The sequence below is a fragment of the Xiphophorus maculatus genome, chromosome 13 (assembly GCF_002775205.1).
Source record: "Xiphophorus maculatus strain JP 163 A chromosome 13, X_maculatus-5.0-male, whole genome shotgun sequence".
NCBI lineage: Eukaryota > Metazoa > Chordata > Actinopteri > Cyprinodontiformes > Poeciliidae > Xiphophorus > Xiphophorus maculatus.
Window position 1 is genome coordinate 25,855,381 of NC_036455.1, and position 20,116 is coordinate 25,875,496.

At 38.8% G+C, this 20,116-nt stretch overlaps 1 protein-coding gene across 1 annotated transcript in view; it reads left to right on the plus strand.

The window, feature by feature from the left end:
* The window catches only part of col28a1 (collagen type XXVIII alpha 1 chain), a 30,479-nt gene extending 11,551 nt beyond the window's left edge, over positions 1 to 18,928 (plus strand). Inside the window, exons 11-35 of the mRNA XM_023345361.1 lie at positions 1,090 to 1,143; positions 1,239 to 1,307; positions 1,426 to 1,494; positions 3,374 to 3,442; positions 3,533 to 3,601; positions 3,692 to 3,760; positions 3,853 to 3,921; positions 5,017 to 5,085; positions 5,165 to 5,236; positions 6,545 to 6,613; positions 7,151 to 7,222; positions 8,791 to 8,859; positions 10,395 to 10,463; positions 11,572 to 11,640; positions 11,736 to 11,804; positions 11,941 to 12,009; positions 12,116 to 12,184; positions 12,389 to 12,457; positions 12,562 to 12,642; positions 12,865 to 12,900; positions 12,977 to 13,013; positions 13,242 to 13,796; positions 15,561 to 15,709; positions 16,795 to 17,044; positions 18,476 to 18,928. Coding sequence (XP_023201129.1) covers positions 1,090 to 1,143; positions 1,239 to 1,307; positions 1,426 to 1,494; positions 3,374 to 3,442; positions 3,533 to 3,601; positions 3,692 to 3,760; positions 3,853 to 3,921; positions 5,017 to 5,085; positions 5,165 to 5,236; positions 6,545 to 6,613; positions 7,151 to 7,222; positions 8,791 to 8,859; positions 10,395 to 10,463; positions 11,572 to 11,640; positions 11,736 to 11,804; positions 11,941 to 12,009; positions 12,116 to 12,184; positions 12,389 to 12,457; positions 12,562 to 12,642; positions 12,865 to 12,900; positions 12,977 to 13,013; positions 13,242 to 13,796; positions 15,561 to 15,709; positions 16,795 to 17,044; positions 18,476 to 18,648 — 2,514 coding nt within the window. The 3' untranslated portion in view covers positions 18,649 to 18,928. The remainder of the gene's footprint in view (positions 1 to 1,089; positions 1,144 to 1,238; positions 1,308 to 1,425; positions 1,495 to 3,373; positions 3,443 to 3,532; positions 3,602 to 3,691; positions 3,761 to 3,852; positions 3,922 to 5,016; positions 5,086 to 5,164; positions 5,237 to 6,544; positions 6,614 to 7,150; positions 7,223 to 8,790; positions 8,860 to 10,394; positions 10,464 to 11,571; positions 11,641 to 11,735; positions 11,805 to 11,940; positions 12,010 to 12,115; positions 12,185 to 12,388; positions 12,458 to 12,561; positions 12,643 to 12,864; positions 12,901 to 12,976; positions 13,014 to 13,241; positions 13,797 to 15,560; positions 15,710 to 16,794; positions 17,045 to 18,475) is intronic.
* The last annotated feature ends 1,188 nt before the right edge of the window (positions 18,929 to 20,116 follow it).

Below are 20,116 nucleotides of genomic sequence, written 5' to 3' on the forward strand. Positions count from 1 at the left end.
CACAAACTTTGTTTCTGCTAATGGACTTATAAAGCTAGATATTGGTGATCATTGTTTATGGTGAAGGAAATGTTATCCCACTTATTAATGGGACTTTGCTTTGTGATTTTCTTTTTAATCCTGGCTTTGGTCTTTCTGTGGAGTTTTCATTTTGTATGTCTGATCCATTTGCTGCTTGACTAGAGATTTCAACATACCCTAATTTAAAAGTGAGTCAAACCCGGATAAACCCTTCTCTGCAAAATGTGGGTTTTGCGGACATGGGTTTGACTGACGGTTATGTCACTGACTCCAACAAATGTTTACATGCAGTACAATAAAAAATAGCACCATTCATAAAATTAGTTTAGCTATAATATAAAACACAAAATAAATAATTTATGAATTAATATTTTTGTGGCTGTCTGGTCCTGGAGGACAGAAATCGTTCATCTCTCGTGTGGAGTTATACCCTTCTAAATCCACCAGGTGGCAGTAATGGCTCACTTTATAGCCTCATCTGTTACACAGGAAAGCAGCCAAGGCCAATAAAATCAAGAACATGGTAGAGTGAGAACATTTTATTCCTCTAATGAAAGTTTATAGGGACAGCTTGTTCAAAAAGCACCCTCAAAGCATTCCTCAAATTCAAAAATACTTTATTAATCCCAAAAGGAATTAAATAATAATACAATGTAGAATGTCTCGTGGTGCTATAGAAATAAAGCTGACTCATGACGCAGTGTGAGGGTGTTGCAGGTTTACAATGAGAAGCTACTGAATGAGTGTCAGGATACGGATAGAAACCATTTTAAAGATGTGCAAAACAAATACTAGACACAAAAACACCCAAACCTGACTGAACCGGATCAAATGCACAAGAAGGAAAGCGACAGTCATAGTACGCTTCTGCACTTTATAGTCACATTATGGTCGATTGTTTGTTATCTGTAATTATGATGGTCATTTGTGTTTGTGACTGAAGTATTACACAAATAAATGAATTAAATTAAGAAAAAAAGGTGACTTCATTTGCTACAACTTGCAAAGAAAGCATTTCAGCACGCAGCACCTCTTGTTTTTAAATTTTTGCTTTGTTCTGTTTCCCAGGGAGACAGGGGGCCACCAGGAGACCCGGGGCCAGAGGGACCATCAGGGCCTAAAGTAGGAAAATTATTCAAAAAGTCTTGGATTCTCTGAGTTTATTTTGCTCACAAGCTAAGATAAGATTCAGATCTTCCTGTTTGGTGTTTAATAAGGGCGATCCAGGAACAAGGGGGGCACCTGGACCCCCAGGAGAAAACGGTGTTGGTTCCCTGGGTCCCAAGGTATTTTATGGATTCTTTCAATATTTGATTCAGAAAGCACATAGTTCTTAGTTCTTAGGGCTGGGAAGACGAGGCATGCATTGAAATATCTCGTACCTGTAATTAATGACTCTTTCAGGGTGACAAGGGAAGCCAAGGAAGACCAGGTCCACTTGGTCCGATGGGTTCTGGTGAGCAGGGAAGTCAGGTCAGTTGACAAAAATTAACCAAACACTAACAACAGCTAAAGAGAATATTACTTCTCTCCAATGTTTCCATTTGTTCTCCGCGTTATGCTATTAACACATGACTGTTCTGTGAAAAATTATTTGGTACAACCAGTTCCCTTTGTTGTCACACTTATTGTTTAATGCTTCAAATTTTGAAACCATCTTTAATATTAGGCAAATATAACTTGATGAAAAAACAAATTCTGTTTTCAAATTCTGATTCTGTTTGCTAAAAGAAAAAAGCATCTTGAGTGTTTGTGAAAATGCCGTTGTCCCTCAAACCATATAGCTGTGTGAGCCACATGGAGGCACCACTTCCCTCCAGTTAGTGGAAGCTGCCACTGAGTCTGCTGTAGAACTGCCTTAATTCAGACATGTCTGAGGGTTTCTTGGCCTTCGATGTGGATGTTGATAAGGCCTGTGTTGTATTTTTTGGGATATTCAGAGATATATTTTGCATCATTGTTCTGCTGCAGTCTGCTTGAGTCAGCTCTCCAGGAAAACAGCACCAGGTCGCCACAGCATCATCAGTCCACAGAATGGTTCCCCAAAGTCTTTGAGATCACCAACACATTTTTTGGTCAATGTGAGACATGCCTTCTTGTTCTCTGTCAGCAGTAGTTCTGGCTTTGGAACTCTCTCATAGTGACATTTTTACTTATTTCTTTCTTATAGCTGAATCATGACCTGTGACCTTAACTGAGGCAGTGAAGCCTGCAGAGGTTTAGATGTTAGATCACTTCTGATGAAGTGATGTTGGTAAGGCTCACTGCTGTGCCAAGTCTTCCTTGTTCTGTACTTTCTGAACCGTTTACAGTGTAAACAGTTCCTGTGTAAACTTTGCAAGGATCAGACTGCAGCTGATGGAACCATTCATTCAGTCGGCTGTTCTTAGTTCTTTCTTTTTATTTAAACAAGTGACACATCATTCAGTTTTTATGAAGCACCAATCAGGAATAAATGTCCAGAAAAGTATAAAACAGCTGAAAGCCCCTTTAAGTCAAACTCACTTGTTTGGAGATGTTATTAATAATAACTGGAACATTGATCAAGGTATTTGATGTGTATTTGATGATGATTATTCATGATGATGTTGATGATGACATTTGGAAAATTATGAAATTATATTTCTATCATGTGAAGAACTCTGCACTACCTTTTTGCTGGAAGGTGCTATAAATAAGATATGATTTGACTTGATTTAAAATCCTTATGGAATGTAAATGATTGAAAATCACATCATATAAAAAAACTATAATAATAAAAACTGAAATTGAGGGTTGAATATTGTCCCTTTAAATTAAATTTGTACACAATGTGGATTTGATTAACCCACAGAACTGAACTCAGTCAAACCTTCTCCACTCACCAAAAACCAAACTGAGAGCCGTTCCACTTCTATGGGACTCCATCGCTGACCACAGTCTACTGACTGTTTTACAAAAGGTCTTCAGAGATTTGTTTTAACTAAATCTTTGGTTCACTTTCTGAGATATTTATTATTTTTATCCATTGTAGCTACTTGCTTTTGTAGTCCTTTGATAACTAAAGATATAAAGGACATTATTAATAAAACTTATTATTATTATTATTATTATTATTATTATTATTATTATTATTATTATTATTATTATTATTATTATTATTATTAACATTTTCCCCTCTTTCTTGACTGAACACATATCGGTACACACTCTTCAGTTTTTTCTACTGAGGTTGCTATTTCTTGGAGATTTACTACTCTGATGAAACATTCATGTTAACGAGGCTTGGTGGCCAATTACAGACTGTGTGTAATAATAAACTTCCACAGGAAAATAATGTCTGGTTTGGTTTTGTACTGGTTCTAATGTTCAGGGTCCGACGGGGCCTATAGGAATACAAGGGCCTCGTGGTTTCCCTGGTGACGGTCCAGTAGGACCAAAGGCAAGTTCTCTGGAATTTGTTGCGTCAACCAGAACTTTAACAAACAACTCAAGTGTCTGATGCAACTCACAGTTTTTCTGTGTATTACAGGGTGACAGAGGGTTTGAAGGCCCCAAAGGCAGCCTGGGACCCCCTGGACATGGGCACAAAGGTGATAAGGTATAATTAGCTGTGGCTGAACTCGCAGCTCATGTTGTATAAAACTGAAAAGCGTCACAGTTTACCATCACATACCATTCTGACTGACAGGGAGACGCAGGCGCACCTGGGGTTCCGGGTTTGACCGGGGTGCTGGGTGCAGGGGTCCAAGGAGAAAAGGCAAGGCCAACGAAAACTGTACTGTACATTCTTCACCTCTGTACATTTGGAATTTAACATTTTAAATGTAAATATTTTTCCCTGGTATTTAGGGGGAACAAGGACCCATTGGCCCCTCTGGTCCTAGAGGACTTCCAGGGCTGGCAACAGCTGGGTCAAAGGTCAATGTCAGAATTTTATCTAAAGTTTTTACAGTAGTCTCCATAATGTCTGTCTTTACACCTTTCTGGCTGTCTCCATAACTTTGTATGAACTTTGTTCATACAGCACCTCACATGAATAAAATGACAAAGAGCTTCACAGAGTACAAAACAAACAAGTTAAAGCAATAGGCAAAGAGAGCTAACCCCCCTGACGACAAGTTAAATTAACCAAACAGACTGACACAGGGATGATTTACTGCTCTGGGCTAACAAAATGAGATTCTGGTTACCTCTGTAGTTTATCTGTGCACATTTACTAGACACCTTAATGCATGTAGAACACACCTTGCTGACAATAAGCTTCCAAAGAGCAGCCAGGCTGTTGCTTTGTGGACACCATAAATTACCTGAGGGCTTCAAGGTCACACAGCGATTCAGTTCAGCTTATTTCAATTGTCTCAAACAAACCTTAAGGAATTTTACCAGCCTTCATATTTCAGCATTTTGCCTCCTTGCAACCATAAACTTTAATGTATTCAGTCAGGATTTTATCTAACAGTTAGACCTTTGCATGTGTTTCTTAGCAGTGACAGCGAAGCTGGTCAGAGTTGATGTGAAAATGGATGGAGCTGAATAAAGGGACAATCCTGGCAGAAAACCTGTTAGGCTGAAAAAGACAACGACCCTGAACATGCAGAATAGTTTAGATTAACGCAAATTCATGCGCGAGAATGGTTCAGTCAAAGTCCTAGATCTAAATACCGGTAAATAAATGTTTCCAGGCGGTATCAATCTAATCTCAATGAGCTATTTTGAAACATTTTCCCTGAAAAGAAAACCAGGCAAACGTTTATTTAACGCACAAATAAAATCTCATCTTTGATGTGTATCTGTTAAAAGATTTTAACAGAACTTGATTTTATGCAGCTTAGCATTTTGAATATGATCTGTCAGTTCTATACTGCAACTGAAAGATGAAACTGCCAACAAGCAACAAAAATGCTGCATTCTTCTTTTTTACTTCCTTCATGTTTTAAAACCAGAATATAAATAATAAATATATGCTCATTATATCAGTCAATTGCTGGTATTCCAATTTCTTTTCTTTTCCAGGGTGACCAAGGTTTTCCCGGAGAGCCAGGTCATCAAGGAGAAAGAGGCACAGGTGAACCAGGGCCCAAGGTAAAAGAGCCAGAGGTTGTTTAAATACCAGCATGAAGTTGATGGGAACAGACTCTACAGATGGACTAATGATCTTCAGGGTCAGACGGGACCTGATGGGGCCCCTGGGATACCCGGCATTCCTGGTGAAGATGGAATCGAAGGGCCTAAGGTAATTCTGTGGTCCTTAAAGTTGACATTCACACTGGATGATGCTCATTTTCCAATATTTATTTGTACAGGCAAATTTCCCTTTTAATGATTATTATGAATGTGTCATAATGAAGAACATGGAAATGTATCTTCTCAAAACACCAAACTAGACAGACAGATCGGATTCTTATGCAGCAATAAACATTCAGATTAGTCCAATATAAAACAATCATATAAAGATTCAAAGATCATTTCATAAGTCCTAAATCTCGTTATTATAACACAGTGTAATCAAATTCAATTCATAATATCAGCTGGGTAAAGGTCATTTGGTGGCATCAAGTATTTTGAGACAAAAAGGAGCAAGAAGATGAAACGCTGGTTGTGTGTAATTCAATATATAATCATAGTGGTGCCAAATTAACACGAGACAAAATTAAATGAAACAAAATGAATATTTTGTTTCATTTATAGTGATTCAACACCCACTGCAATGTGCCCAGATGTTTGCGATAAAGAAATGACACACCACTACCTAAAATAGTTCAATAACAGTAATATTACAATGTGTATCTAGATTCTACATTCAATTTCAAATATTAGTCAAGCCCCTGATTAGAATTCTTCATAAGAGCACCCATGGGAAATATAGATTATTATTATTATTATTATTATTATAGACTAATACTGACTTATTCTGCGGTAGTACCATTTTTTCATTAATTTCTCCCTTTTTCCCCCCAGTTTACAGATTGTGTTCAGATTGTGAGTCAGTTAATATATGAGCTCTGTATTTTTAACCTCATGCTTCAATGTTGTTTGCTACTCTGAAGTTTTGAACCAAATCTTCATCATGTGACCAAATTTAGAACATTCAAGGAGTTTGAAGACTTTTGCGAGAAAGTGTATTTCTCTTGAAAAACACACAGCAGTATAGTTAAAACACAGCCCAAACCCCAAAATGAATCTTAATCTTGCTGAATGACATTCATCTGTTACTGTCAGAGCTGAAATAAAGTTTGACATGAAATTCATGTCACCATCAATAATTACTGTCAGGATCAAACAAATAACAGCAAAATAGAAATATAACTCAGCTGTTGTTCACCTGGTTTTAACAGAACAGTTTTAGTGGTTTAGAGGAAACCTTGTCATTTCCAGACTGGTCAGCTCTTAGCCTAACTTGATTTGTGTCACATCTGGATATCTAGAATATATTCTTTATTTATTAAAAAGAACAGCAAATAAAATGGCATAGAGCTGAATGCTTCACTTTTTTCATGATATCCTATAGCTTTATGTATTATTTGTTTCTTAATGACACCAGGGAGAGAAGGGTTTGCCAGGACCTCAAGGCCCAGAGGGAGCACCAGGAAGAGGCACATCTGGAGAAAAGGTAACATTCTGACCATCAGTTGTTGAGCTGCAGCTCAATCTTTAAGTAAGGCAGCAGTGAAGGCTCAGAAAGTAAAGTTTGTCAGATACCCTGGTGTATGGAAAGACAGTTTTCTTTCATATTCTCTTCTTGTCTTTGTTTCTTTCCAATAAGCTAATGTTTCTAGTTGATCAATGTTTCGTCCAAGACACACACACACACATACCCCCCCGCTCCCCCCCCACACACACACACCCAGCCCCACAAGTTTGCGTTGCTATTTTTGTCAGGACTTTCCATTGACTTCCATTCATTTCTACAGCCTAAACCTTATGCTTATCCTAACCCTAACCAGAACTCAATTCACGCCTTAGTCCTAAATCTGACTCCTGACCTAAAAACAGTGTTTCCTTTTGTAGGGACCAGGCTTTGGTCCCCACAAGAAGCAGTGGGTCCCCACAATGTAGTGTCAGGAAAATGGTCTCTACAAGGCATTACAAACAAACACACACACATCAATGTACAGTATGATCTGTGATAAGATGTCTAATGTCTCAGGGTGATAGAGGTGACCGAGGTTCCAGGGGACTGTCAGGCTCTCCTGGCCCCGTTGGACCTGCTGGAGCTAAGGTATGGAGAACAGGACCTATTATTATTATTATTATTATTATTATTATTATTATTATTATTATTACAGAACCAATCATATTCAGCTCTCCAGTATCAGTGATATTATTACCAAAAGCGTTCAGTAGATATCGGTCTGTTAAGGTGTATCAATGTTTGTAAATGTTTTGGTTTCAAAACTACAAAAAACTTTTACATTTATAATGTTTGTGAATTTATCTACTGAGATGTTACAAATTGTTATGACAGAATAAAAAATGCTTCCTGTTGCTGGTTGAAGCATGAAGCAGTGTTGCTGCCCCTCCCCCACATGTTGCATTGCCCTGTTGGTCTGCTGACTGAAAGAAAGTTACTGACAATAATTCTCCACTCCTAATTCTCTACAGTTGACACTGATTAATAAGTGTAGTAATGAACCTGCAATTTTTCCAACCGTAGGCTGCAGTTGGAAAAAAACCCAGATTAAATTAATCTGGGCTTGGTGCTCATCCTGTCATCATCCTTTGGACTCCAAAGTTCTTTTTTTTATCTTAAGCTTTAAATTTATCTGCTTGATCTTACAGTCTCCGTTATAATTTGTTCATTTACTTTTGTTTTTAGTTGTTTTTGTAACATTAGTTTCTCTTGTATGTACCTTCCAGGCGTGTTCTGTTCTGTTTATTTTGCATTAGTTTTCTTTCTTCATATGGTTTCCAGTTTGGTCGTCCAGTTCTATTTATTCACTTGCTTCTATTTATTTCTCGTTTCCCAGCTCCTCCTGTTTCTCAGAGATTTTCTCACCTTGTGGATTGTTATTTTCAGTCACTGGGAGTCTTTTGTTATCTTCTGTTTAAGGACTGTTTAGTTCTCTGGTTTCTGCTCTTCTGTGTGTTTCTGTTCTTCCTCACCTTGTCAAGATTTCCTTAGTTTAACTGAATCTTGTTACGTTTCCCCACAACTTCAGCCTTTTAACAACCAACCACCTGCTTGTTCATTAATCACTGTTTGGACTGGTGAGACCAAAGCGGATTGTTTTAGATGGTGTGACACCAGTTACATCTGCACAAAAGCTAAAAGAAATTAGGAAAATGGACGTAATGGTGGTAGTGGGAAGGTCTGAAACTGCTTCTTCTTGTCAAGACTTGGAAGATTTGCCAAAGTAGCTGGAACCATGGACTTTGCCACTCACCTGAAGTTTATGCACACTTGTGTTTATGTTTACGCAGTTGACATTTTATCCCAAACAGCTAACAAATGTAGATGTAACAATGCAGTTAATATCAAAGCTAAATATTAAACTGGTTGGAAGTGGAGTCAGTGGTAACAAGAAACAAAGTGATGAGGGAAGTGCAGAAAAAGCCAATGTAGCAGGAGAGCTAGGTGTTCTCTGAAGAACTAAGAGCTTCTTCACAAGAGGCCACTTGAACACAAGCTCTAACGTTTGATGGCTATGAATAGCGGTGGTGTTTAATTCATATTGATTCATTTATTTATACAGATGATCACATCTTTTCTTTTTTCCACATGGTTTAAATGATTGTGCTTGAATGCGTTTAACAAAAGCCTGTCTGTTTGATGTTTTCCTGGCTCAGGGAGAGCCTGGCAGCTCAGGAGTGACAGGCCTATCTGGACCTCCTGGACAGAGCTTCCCAGGAACAAAGGTAGAAGAAAACCAGACACATACAGACGTATGTAATGGAATTTAAGGAATTATGTAAGGAGTGAATATGAGCAAAAGTGGATGAAATCCGCTATTGGCTGTCTGCCTGTTTTTCTGTCCGCTGATAGCTCTAAATGTGATACTGCAAAGATTACTATTGAGAAATACAAACATTTCACAAACGTAACTGCAATGGTGTAGATAAGTTCTGGCCTTTAATGTTCCTTCGAGATCAAAACTCAGCACAAAAAGAGAGAAAAGCTATGTATTTAATTTATTTATATTTGTGGTTGTAACAATACATCTTTGGCAGTCAATTCTTTTATACATGAAAGCCTTTTTATTTCCCCTGAAGTGGTGCCACATTTGAAAGGAAAATGCATTTGTAGATTAAGGAGCAAAATTAATTGGATTTACTGTGATGGTAAACAAAAAATCCTCTCTAGCTCCAACATCCATCCACAGCATTTTGCACTCAGATGTGTTGATCACATGTCTGATCACAGATCAGAATACTCTAAAGCAGTGGTTCCCAACCCTGGTCCTTCAGGCTCACTGCCCTGCATGTTTTAGATGTTTCCCTGCTTTACTACGTGCCTGATTCAGCTAAATGCAGTTCAGCAAACACCTGCCAATTGAAATCACCTGGACTGAAGCAAGAAAACACCTAAAAGACGCAGGGTAGTGTGGCTTCAGGACCTGGGCTGGGAAACCCTGCTTTAAAGCAGGGATCCTCACATGCAGGCCTCCAGAGCTGGCACCCTGCAGCTTTTAGATATGTCCCTGGTTCAACACACCTCAAATGGCTGCATTACCTCCTCAGTGCAGTCAGGCCCTCCAGAGTTCTGCTAATCACCTGATTATTTGACTCAGGTGTGTTGAAGCAGAGGTCTACTGAAGGGTTCAAGGAAACTTTCTGAGCATCAGAAAAAGGTCATAATTAAACACCTTACTTGTTTTTCTACATGATTCCACCCAAATATGTAGCATATTTCCCATTTCACCAAACAATGACAGTAGTAAAAGCATAGGCATGTTTTTTTGAATTCAAAATAAGATTCATATTAGTTATTGTTTTACACATCTAATGATTGTCAAAAGAAACTATTAACTTTGTTCCCTCTGATGTAAGTTGAATGTTATGCAAAGGTCTCTGATGCATTGTGAACTTATCTCAGCCATCACTGACTTAACAATAGGACTCTTAGGATTTCTTTATTTTCAGTGTTGCCTTATTCAATTTGGCTTCAAATGACATGAGTATGTGTTTTTAGAGGTGAAAGGCCATAGAATCATAACACAGAATCAGTGACAGTATAATTTATTTCAACTGCTTAATACCCTGACCAAATTGTTGATTTTTTAAAAATATAAATAGATATATTTTAAAAATTCGCCAAGAACAACGACCTTCCCAGTTATAACACTGATATGGTGATTTCTGCATTTATATAGAATTACCAACCTTTATGCAGGTGGTTTTGGTACATGTGTTTTTCCTGTCATGAATCCTTTTGGTTTTGTTGTTCTTGACAGGGAGAGCCGGGCCCTGTGGGACCATCGGGACCTGTTGGAGAGCCTGGAGTGGGAATAATTGGACCCAAAGTAATATGTTCACAGATTCTAGAGATTATTTACCCATGAAAAACAAAAAAACTTAAGAGTGATGAAACTAAAGGCAAATGTAACTCAATTTATCCATCATGCATTTGTAGTTTATTCAGTATAAAGGAGGTCCAAAACTTTCAAAATGCAGTTTTGTGGAGGATTTATCCACAATTGGCAGGCAAACAACAAGGTGCCTGTTCACAGGGGGCCTTTAGCTTCTCCTGCTCTGGTTCTGCCTGGCAAACAGTTTGGTTTCCTCACCTGCTTATCCACTGACTGACTGGTTAACTGGTAAAAAAAACAGATGACCATCCCGTACGTACAGAGCTGCATATTTATACTTGAATTAGCCATGTCCCAAACAAGAATATTTTCTTGGAATTTCTTCAGCTTAACTCAGGTACCTCTACATGTTCCTCTCACAGCAAACATTTATTCTGTTAATCAGAGCCTAATTTGAAAGGAAAATGCATTTGTAGATTAAAGAGCAGAATTAATTGGATTTACTGTGATTTTAAGCAAATCCAACTAATGGTAAGCAAACTCCATTAATAACACTTATTTAGGTGTCTGAGTTTCATTCTACTAAACTCCACTGTCGCTCTCACTCTGGATCCTGCCTGCTTTCCTTTGTGTTTTGTCTAAGTTTGCTTTTAGTTTTTTTTTCATTAAAGGGGGAAATATTGTATATATTATTGTGTATATGTTAACACCAGGAAAAAATACTGCATATATCAAACTTAACTTAAAAGAAATTAAACTTCACAGTTTGACGCCTTGAATTGGCCTCTGTCTCTTTAAGAAGCTCCTGCTCTTTCCAGCACTCTCCCATCAGCACATTATCATAACAACACTTTCCCATTCCATCCGTCTCAGACGTTGTCTTTGGGTAAGACACTTCACCTGCCTTGCCTGCTGGTGATGGTCAGAGGACAAACCACCAGCAGGCAAAGCCCTGATGATCATCAGTGTGTGAAGCTCTTTGGAGTCCTCTGGACTTGAAGAAGTGCTATACAAGAACAGGCCATTTGCATTCTTATCTTTGATCTGCAGTAGATCTGTTGATTCATGTTGGTATTCTGACTACTTCCTACTCCATCGCCAGGGAAACAAAGGTAGTGTTGGACCTGTTGGGCCACCGGGGCCAAAGGAAGACTCTGTGCCTGGACCTCGGGTAATAGAAGAACAGTGGGGTGTATTAAAGTTATGTTTTGCTTAGTACCTACAATGTCAGAGGTTATGTCTAAACATCTTTGACTCCATCTCCAGGGTTTGCCAGGTTTGACTGGACTACGAGGAGAAATGGGGCCTGAAGGAAAAGGATTACCGGGAGCAACGGTGAGCTGTGTTTTATAAATTCATAAACTATAATAAAGTTTGGAAAGTATTTTTACAAACTACTATACTGGAGAATTGAGCTGCCTATGAGGTGGATGTGATCAAATTTTATTGTTTTGTTGACTTTTTTTGATAGGGTGACAGAGGCTTATCGGGTGCACCAGGACCACCAGGACCTCCTGGAACTGGACTTCCTGGGCCAAAGGTCAGAGTGAGAATAACAAAAATGTGTGTCCCTTTGAAGTGTTTCATTTGATTTTTAAAGTTCTAGAAATCCATTTAATGGTTTCCCTAATATCTTTGGTTTACAGGGTTCTACAGGACAGCCTGGCCCACCTGGCATGCATGGGCCTCCAGGAGAAGGACTACCTGGACTAAAGGTATGAAGGAAACAGTAATGGGATCTGAATGAGCCTCTGTGTCTGATGTTGTTATGAGAAAAGGTCAGAACTTTGGACCCAATCAGGGTGGTGAATTCTGACATTTTGAGTCAATCATTTTTCAGTTTGGCCCATTGACCTTCAGTCTTCCATGTGATCTGATGCGTTGGACAGTCTGACCAATTCATCCATCTTTATCTCCAGGGAGAGCCTGGTTTTCAAGGTCCAACGGGACCAAGAGGGCTTCCAGGAGCGGATCTCTCAGGACAGAAGGTACAGTAACTCTGAGGCTGCAGGTGGGAATAAGTTCATACCTGACCTCTACTGCGTTCACTTGCCAGTGCTCCAAAATGCTAACTAAGGCTTTTATGCTACAGGGTAGTCAAGGATCTCCTGGACATGTGGGGAAAAAGGGAGACACGGGGGACCTTGGACCACCTGGCTCTCCTGGAAAACCGGTAACATGACAGGTTCAGTTTGTTTAAAGGGCCAGTTTATTAATCACTATTCAATCTATGATATCAGGCTGTTTTCTACACTTATTCATTTTATACCAACCTAAAATTTCTGATTGGTATGTATTTGTGTTTTTCCACATAATTTATAACTTTGTTTTTTTTTTTTCTTATTGCCTATATTCCAGTCATGATATCGTACATAACCATATTCTGATCCTCTAGGGGAGACCTGGAGAAAAAGGAGAGCCAGGACTTGCGGTTAGTACCAGACTGGGACAGACAACTTAATGATGGACTTCTGGGTTTCTTACATTTTTTTGTTTCTCTTCCACAGAGAGATGAAGTCATCCAGATCATAAAGGAAATATTTGGTAAAACTTTGAAGGGGTGTATGTTTAAATAACTATTGTTGTGCTAGCAGAAAATATTCAAGTACATAAAACTGATCTATAATATAAACTGTATAGTGAAGTCAGAAAGATATAAATTATGACTTGATGTTTTCTGTATAAGTCAGAGCATAGCGATACAAACTGCTGATATCTAACCTTCTCTGTGTACGTAAAGGTTTTAAACCCTTAACCTTCCCCTTGTTCTAGGATGTGGCGTCATGTGCAGAGAGATTCCACTAGATCTGGTATTTGTGATTGACAGCTCTGAGAGCGTGGGGCCGGAAAACTTTGAGGTGGTTAAGGACTTTGTGAACTCGATTATTGACCAGTTCACTGTGAGCCAGGAGGCCAGCCGCGTTGGGGTGGTGCTCTACAGCCATCTGAGCACGGTGGTGGTCGGCCTGCAGCAGCAGCCCAGCAGGGAGGAGATCCAGGCTTCTGTCAGAGCCATGCCCTACCTGGGCGAGGGCACCTTCACCGGCAGCGCCATGCTCCAAGCCAGGAAGGTGTTCAGAGACTCTCGACGCCATGTGAGGAAAGTGGCTGTTGTTTTAACGGATGTTCAGTCAGATCAGAGTGATCTGGTGCAGTTTAAAGAGACGGCCTCAGAAGGCCATGCAGAGGGGATTGAGGTGTTGATCATAGGTGTGGTGAACAAGACTGATCCTCTTTATGAAGAGTTCCTGAGTCAGATGAAGACTGTCGCCTCTGATCCTAAAGAAGAACATGTCTACATTATTGATGACTTCCTATTGCTGCCTGGTGAGTTAATACACAACAGTTCCTTGTTATTGTTCTAAAGTGTGTTGACTATTAAAAAGACACAATTTCTGAAGTTCATATATGAGATTAGTTAGAAGGGTCATACAAACAATACAATCAAACGTAAATATCACATACATGCACCAGATTTATTTTGAAGGTTGTGAAAATCAATGAGCTCCTTGGAAAGTTGTTGCTGTGATGCATCAGGCAGAGGATGTCTGATAGGACAGACCCAACTTCAGTCTTTTTCATTGTCTTTGTAAGAGGTGGAATAACTCAGATTTCAAGCAAACGTCTGATTCAGTCAGCACAACACTGCATGTAAACAGTAAGAGCATGTAAAATGTAATCAGTTGTTTTGCAAGATGTTCACAAGAGAATATGGTCCAGTTGTTAAAAACTTCTCATGCAAATCAGTTCTTACTTTGGGTGTAGCTAAGAAAACTACAGACAGAAGACCAACAGGAGTCATCAGGAGTTTATTTTGGTTATTCCATATTTTGAGCATTTAATGTAGTTATTTTTAAGAATCTGATCTTTTACATTGAATAAGATGGAAGCAACTTTACCAGTAGCATGCATAGTGGTATATTTAAGCTACCAAAACTTTGAACATCTTTCTCATTCAAAGCCCTTCCTTTAACAAATTCCTCTTTTTGATCTAAAAACATTCAAGCATTCTTCTCTGGAGGTTTTTGTCAGGTTCATCTACCTAAGCATTCTCAAACTGAAAAAGAAGAGAGAGACAAGTGAGTTTTAGATTTACTTGCAAGGAGAATGGACAGGAGCGTGCTTTAGTTACAGCTCCTCCCAGACCCTTTCTTTTTATGTCCTTAGGGTGGTCCTAATCACATAGTCTATTTGGTTATCTTGAGTTAATCACATAGCGTAGCTGCTTCTTCTGTTCTCTTGAGTCACCGGTGTGTTGCACCTACAAGCCGCTGTAATGTAGAGTGCAAAGTTCAGAGTTCTTGTTTACTTCCTTTTTTAGAAGCAATGCAGGAACTGATGAGCCCACAGAACAATGTTGTGTCCTGTGTATCCGTGGTTTCATGTACAGTTCCTCTGTCTCTGGTTCATAAACGCCGACCCTTAATCATCCATTGTTTATTCTGCCACGTCAGTTATCACTCTTGCTGCAGACCATCTGGTATCAGCTCCCAATTTGACACACTTAGATGTCTTCCTGCAAGCATCTCTCACAAGGCACACATTCCAGAAGCAAACAGACGTAGAGTATTTATATTCGTAATTAATTTAAACGTATCAGTTTTATTATAGTAGCACTTTGTAAACCAAGGATTTGCTGGATGTAGCTGTCCTAAATGTCGTTATACTAATAATTTTGTCTTTGTAATTATATGGAATTCACAAGTCTTGTGAATTAAAGACCATAATTGGTTCAATGCGTTATTTCATTACGCATTGAAATAACTAACAATGCGTAATGCTTCAAATTTTTGTTTTAACAGTAAATGTCTTTAGTGAATTCAGTCAGAAGGAGACATTGATGTTCTGAATGAGGAGCTCTGGTTCCTGAACCATCTATTTTATGTTCATGTTGGGGGCTGCTGCCTTCTGGCCTTACATTATAAATTATTGCTTTGTTTTTAGAAGGAATTTTGGCATTATTTAAAACATCACGTTGTGGTCTATTATTTTTTACGGCAGTGTTGCACATCTTTTCACCCTAACTATTGTCATGAGAAACAAAATGTGTTTTCTTTTGATACAACTTTTTTTTTCTCATTTCTGACATAGTTCTGGAGAATAATATTCTGAAGCAGATTTGTGATCGAGATGCAACGGCACCATTTAGACCAAAATCATTGTTTTCATCTGTGGAAACCCATCCGAACGGACCAGAAGACGGCGAGTCTAAAAAGATCCCAGAAGCAAAAAACACAAGGGTAACATTGCTGTCATATTATGTATTATCACCATTTATGATCATGTGTTGTACGATTAAACTATAATTTAATAGAAATCATAATTTGCTATCTAGCTGACTCTTACTGAACAGAACACCAGTCACAACATGGATGTTCTTTAGGAAGAAATTGCTCAATGATTTAAAACAGGAAGAACAGAGCATGGTTAAAAACAAAAAACAAAAAAGAAGAAAAAACAGCTGCTTGTTCTACACTTTGCTTCATTCACTGGGTCTGGATCTTCAGCTGTTAGTGAGTTTTATTTTTATGCATTTTAATAATTAGACACCAAATATCTTCTGATTTGGATTAATACGCCCAGTGGAAACAATCTCTGCACCACCACAGAAGCTAACGTCAATAGTCCTCCCTACCCCCTGATTGGCTCTTAGGGGTACAGCCAATCAGCACCAAGCAAAATGACTGGGGCTTTTTGATTGGCTGCTCTGCAAGTAACATTGCGGTTGGGTATTTCAGCTTCCCAAGCTGCATTTCCTTTACAATATTTTTCATGCATACAAAAATCTGCAAATAAGCAAATTTTCTAAGCTTACTTTGGAGTTCAATTCCACTGAAAAATCCGCAAATAAGGGAATCTGCAAATACTGAACTGTGATTAGGTGACTACAACAAATGTATCCTGCAATGGCGCTTTTATTGGATGGTGGGTGCAGTCAACAGATCAAATTACACCAGGAAAACTGTCTAACAAACTGTAAACGGAACATCACTGTTGGCCTGTTTTCTCCATTATATGGAAATTTGATAAACCTGATGGATGATTTAATCCAACAAAATTAAGTTTTACCAAGAAACTTTTCTCTGCTCTTGTCCTACCTGTGTGGCACAGAAAGAGAGCAGATGGCGTGCAAAAGCAAAAATAATAGGGCGCAGTCAGTGAACAGGCAGGGCCTGTTTGTGACTCTGTTGCTATTTTATCCATGGATGAAGTGCTGTGATGATAGAATTCATGTGTGTGTGTCAAACCACACACACAGATTCTGATTGACATGATGAATCAGAATCTGACTGTTTTTTTCTTTTGCTCATCCGTTTCTCTCTAGCCACCTGCTCCACAGCCCACTGAGTCACTGTGGCCTCATGAGAACCAGTTTGACTCTGAGGTGACGGTGAAGCCGTCCAACAAGCAGCCAGATCTATCATCTATGCCTCATGGTGAGAAGAGAGAGCCGGGCCCAGGGCAGAACTCTGTGGTGCAGTGGCAGAGTCCGACTGACTGGTCAGGTGAGGTGGAGAGCTTTCATACAACCTTTGGCCCTCCACCACCAACTCTGACTGAGACACCTGTATCAGGTAAATAGCAGAATCACCACACACTAGCATGTCACACCCCTGGTTAAATTCATATGCCTGAAAAGAAACAGAAAATCTGAAGAGATTTTATGTAAGTTTGAACAGATTGAGCTTTGAAACATATATGGCCACAAAGCTTTATGTACTTTATACACGGAGGAGCAAACAACTCTGAAGCCCAGAGAACAGATGTTACATTGGGTTTCCATGAGTGATAATTCACTTCAATCCTAGGATCCAGTTTAATAAAAGTCAATAAAACATAACTGAAAACATGGAGTCTGGGACACGTCCTCTGCAGTCTCCAGAGGAGGGGCCGTGTTTGGTACCAGCAGCCAGCTTTGGATCTGAATGAACGCTGCGCTCTTCCCTCGTTGGCTGACTGGTACAGCTGGTCAAAGATCTGTTGTTACTGACAGTCCTGGAGAATAATATTCTGAAGCAGATTTGTGATCGAGATGAAACGGCACCATTTAGACCAAAATCATTTTTTTCTTCCAGACCTCTCAAGTCTACTCTGCATCCCCAGAACCAGAACCTGTGGTTCTGATGATGGCATTTGACAAAATGTAATCTTTATTGCTTTTTTCATAATTGATGACTGCACTTTAACTGTCATGTTGCTGAAATGTTCCATACAAATAAACTTGATTGGACTAGTGCTTGTGGTTCGCTCAAAGGAACTGCAGTAAATGGTTGAACTGCAGACGTCTGGAAATGTCTGGGTTAATGATTCATTTTTACAGGTTTTTTTTTTCAGGTTTAGAAATCATATTTTCATTATTTTGTTTTGTGATTTTTATTTTTTTGAAATCACTAATCATGAAAAAAAAAACAATTTTGTCACAATGTCATACTTTTGACAAGAATGTTGCAAGTATAATATTTTTGTCATACTCAAAATGTGTATAATGGATGTATTTTTACTTTAAAGTCTTTCCTCTGCCTACATCTCCCAAATGCTGTGTGGTTCTGGATCAGAGTTCAGTGAACGTTCTATACATTGAATCTTGACTATTCTATCAGATGCATTATGTATTGATATTGCTCATGTGTCTGTCATGATATACATATTTATTGATTTGTTGTCCAGCACTATTAGATATGCTGTAAGTTCACCAAGCATCTACTGCCAACTGAGCCGGTAATTTACTACAACCAGTTTTACGTGTGTGACTGTGGAGCAGAGGTGTAGTTAAAGTAAGCATACTACCACACTGGTTTGACAATCTGCAACTATTGAATTGTAAAGTGCTTGAAATGGGAAGTGAACAATAAGTTTTTTGAGCAGTGGTGTAGTTGACTATAGGTTTATCTAGACCAATGTATATATTACCAGTTAATTTGCAAACTAGCTTATGTGCGTATTAACCTGCCACATTGTGATGGTGATGATCCACCAAAACAGTTGTCATCTTCTTCATCCTCCAGGTGGGGGGTGCAGCCAGCCTCTTGAACCCGGTCCGTGTCGGCAGTACAGGATCAGGTGGTACTACGACCCGGAGGCCAACGCCTGTGCACAGTTCTGGTATGGCGGTTGTCAGGGCAACACAAACAACTTTGAGAATGAAGCTAACTGCCGGAATACCTGCGTCTACCTGTAACAGACTGTGTGGTGGAAGGTTGGGCGTGGTGCCCAGCAGATTCCATCAGTTTCGATATCAGCAACGTGAAAGAGCAGTGCCTGAAGCAATACCCTCTGACTGCTGAGGGTAACATGTTGCTGCTGTCTGAAATCTGATTTCATTGAACTTTCTTTGTTCCTTTCTGTCATGGCTGTTAACTGACTGTTGGTTTGAAAAATTGGTTCTTCTATAGGCTCGTAACATGGCCCATTTTCACAACTGTAATGGAAAAAAAAAAATTATTTCATAATTATATAATTATAAGATACAAGTAGCTATCTTATAGTTATGACTTAGCTATTAATTATGAGAATTAAGTGAACCTTAACTCTCATAACATTTGTGTTTAAGCACAAGTTTGTATTTTTTTTTTTCATCAGTCATGGAGCTGGCCTTCATACAACCTGTAGATTCAGCTTGTTTTGGTCTCAACTTCTACCTGCTATTCAGGCTAACATAAAGCTTTGTTCAGGTTCTAAAGCTTCACTAGTTTACCACTAATGGTGCTGAGTTAAGCCGGGTCAGTAAGTTACAAGACATTTCACTGAATTTCAATTATATTTATAAAGCACAAATTCAGGACTAGACATCTCAGGAATGTTACACGGAAAGAAAATCTGTTGAATTCTTGTCAAGTTAAACACAAAGTAATTCATTTTAACCTTCATCTTTATCTGTCTTTGGTCTAGTTCAAACAGAACTTTTTTATGTAATGCCAGCTTGCAAAAATGTGTAGAACAAAGAAGACCAACATATTAGATCAGGTATACAGGAATTTCATAAAATATAAATAAAATAAGTCAATGGCCATTTTTGTGTAACTGAATGACAAAAAGGTTTTAAATAAGGCCATGCTGACAATAGCAGCTTGGACACAGACATGTTTCCCTGAAAGCTGAAGTCTTTAACATTCTGTCAGTTACAGACACAAACCTTGTTGTGTTTGATCAGCATTTCATGAAATAGACCAACACAAAGTAGTGCATTATTTAGAAGTCTTGATTGCAGTTTTCCACAAGTCATAAAGGCGACACAGCAAAATGTGTTTTATGGAGCCAAAATGCTACATGTGGTGGGAAACTGTGTGATTATGGACTGCCTTAGCCCAAAAAATCATCATACTGGCAAAAAAAACCCTCCTGGGCTGCAGATTATATCTCTGGTCTTTGATTGTTAGTGTGACAGACTCGCTGATTCAGCAACAAAGACAACTGATTACCTGAATAATAAGCATATTAATCAAAGACTGATATGTCTATCCAATATGTTGTATATGCAACAAGTTGTGCCAAGAATAGCCAAGTCAAAGTCCAGACTTTAATCTGAGATTCTGGGAATCTCAGATTAATTTCCTCGAGAAATTTGACATTTATTGATGCTCTCAAGCCAATCTGATTGACAATGAGCTATTTTTTTTTTAAAAAAGAGGGTAACATTATCAGTCTGT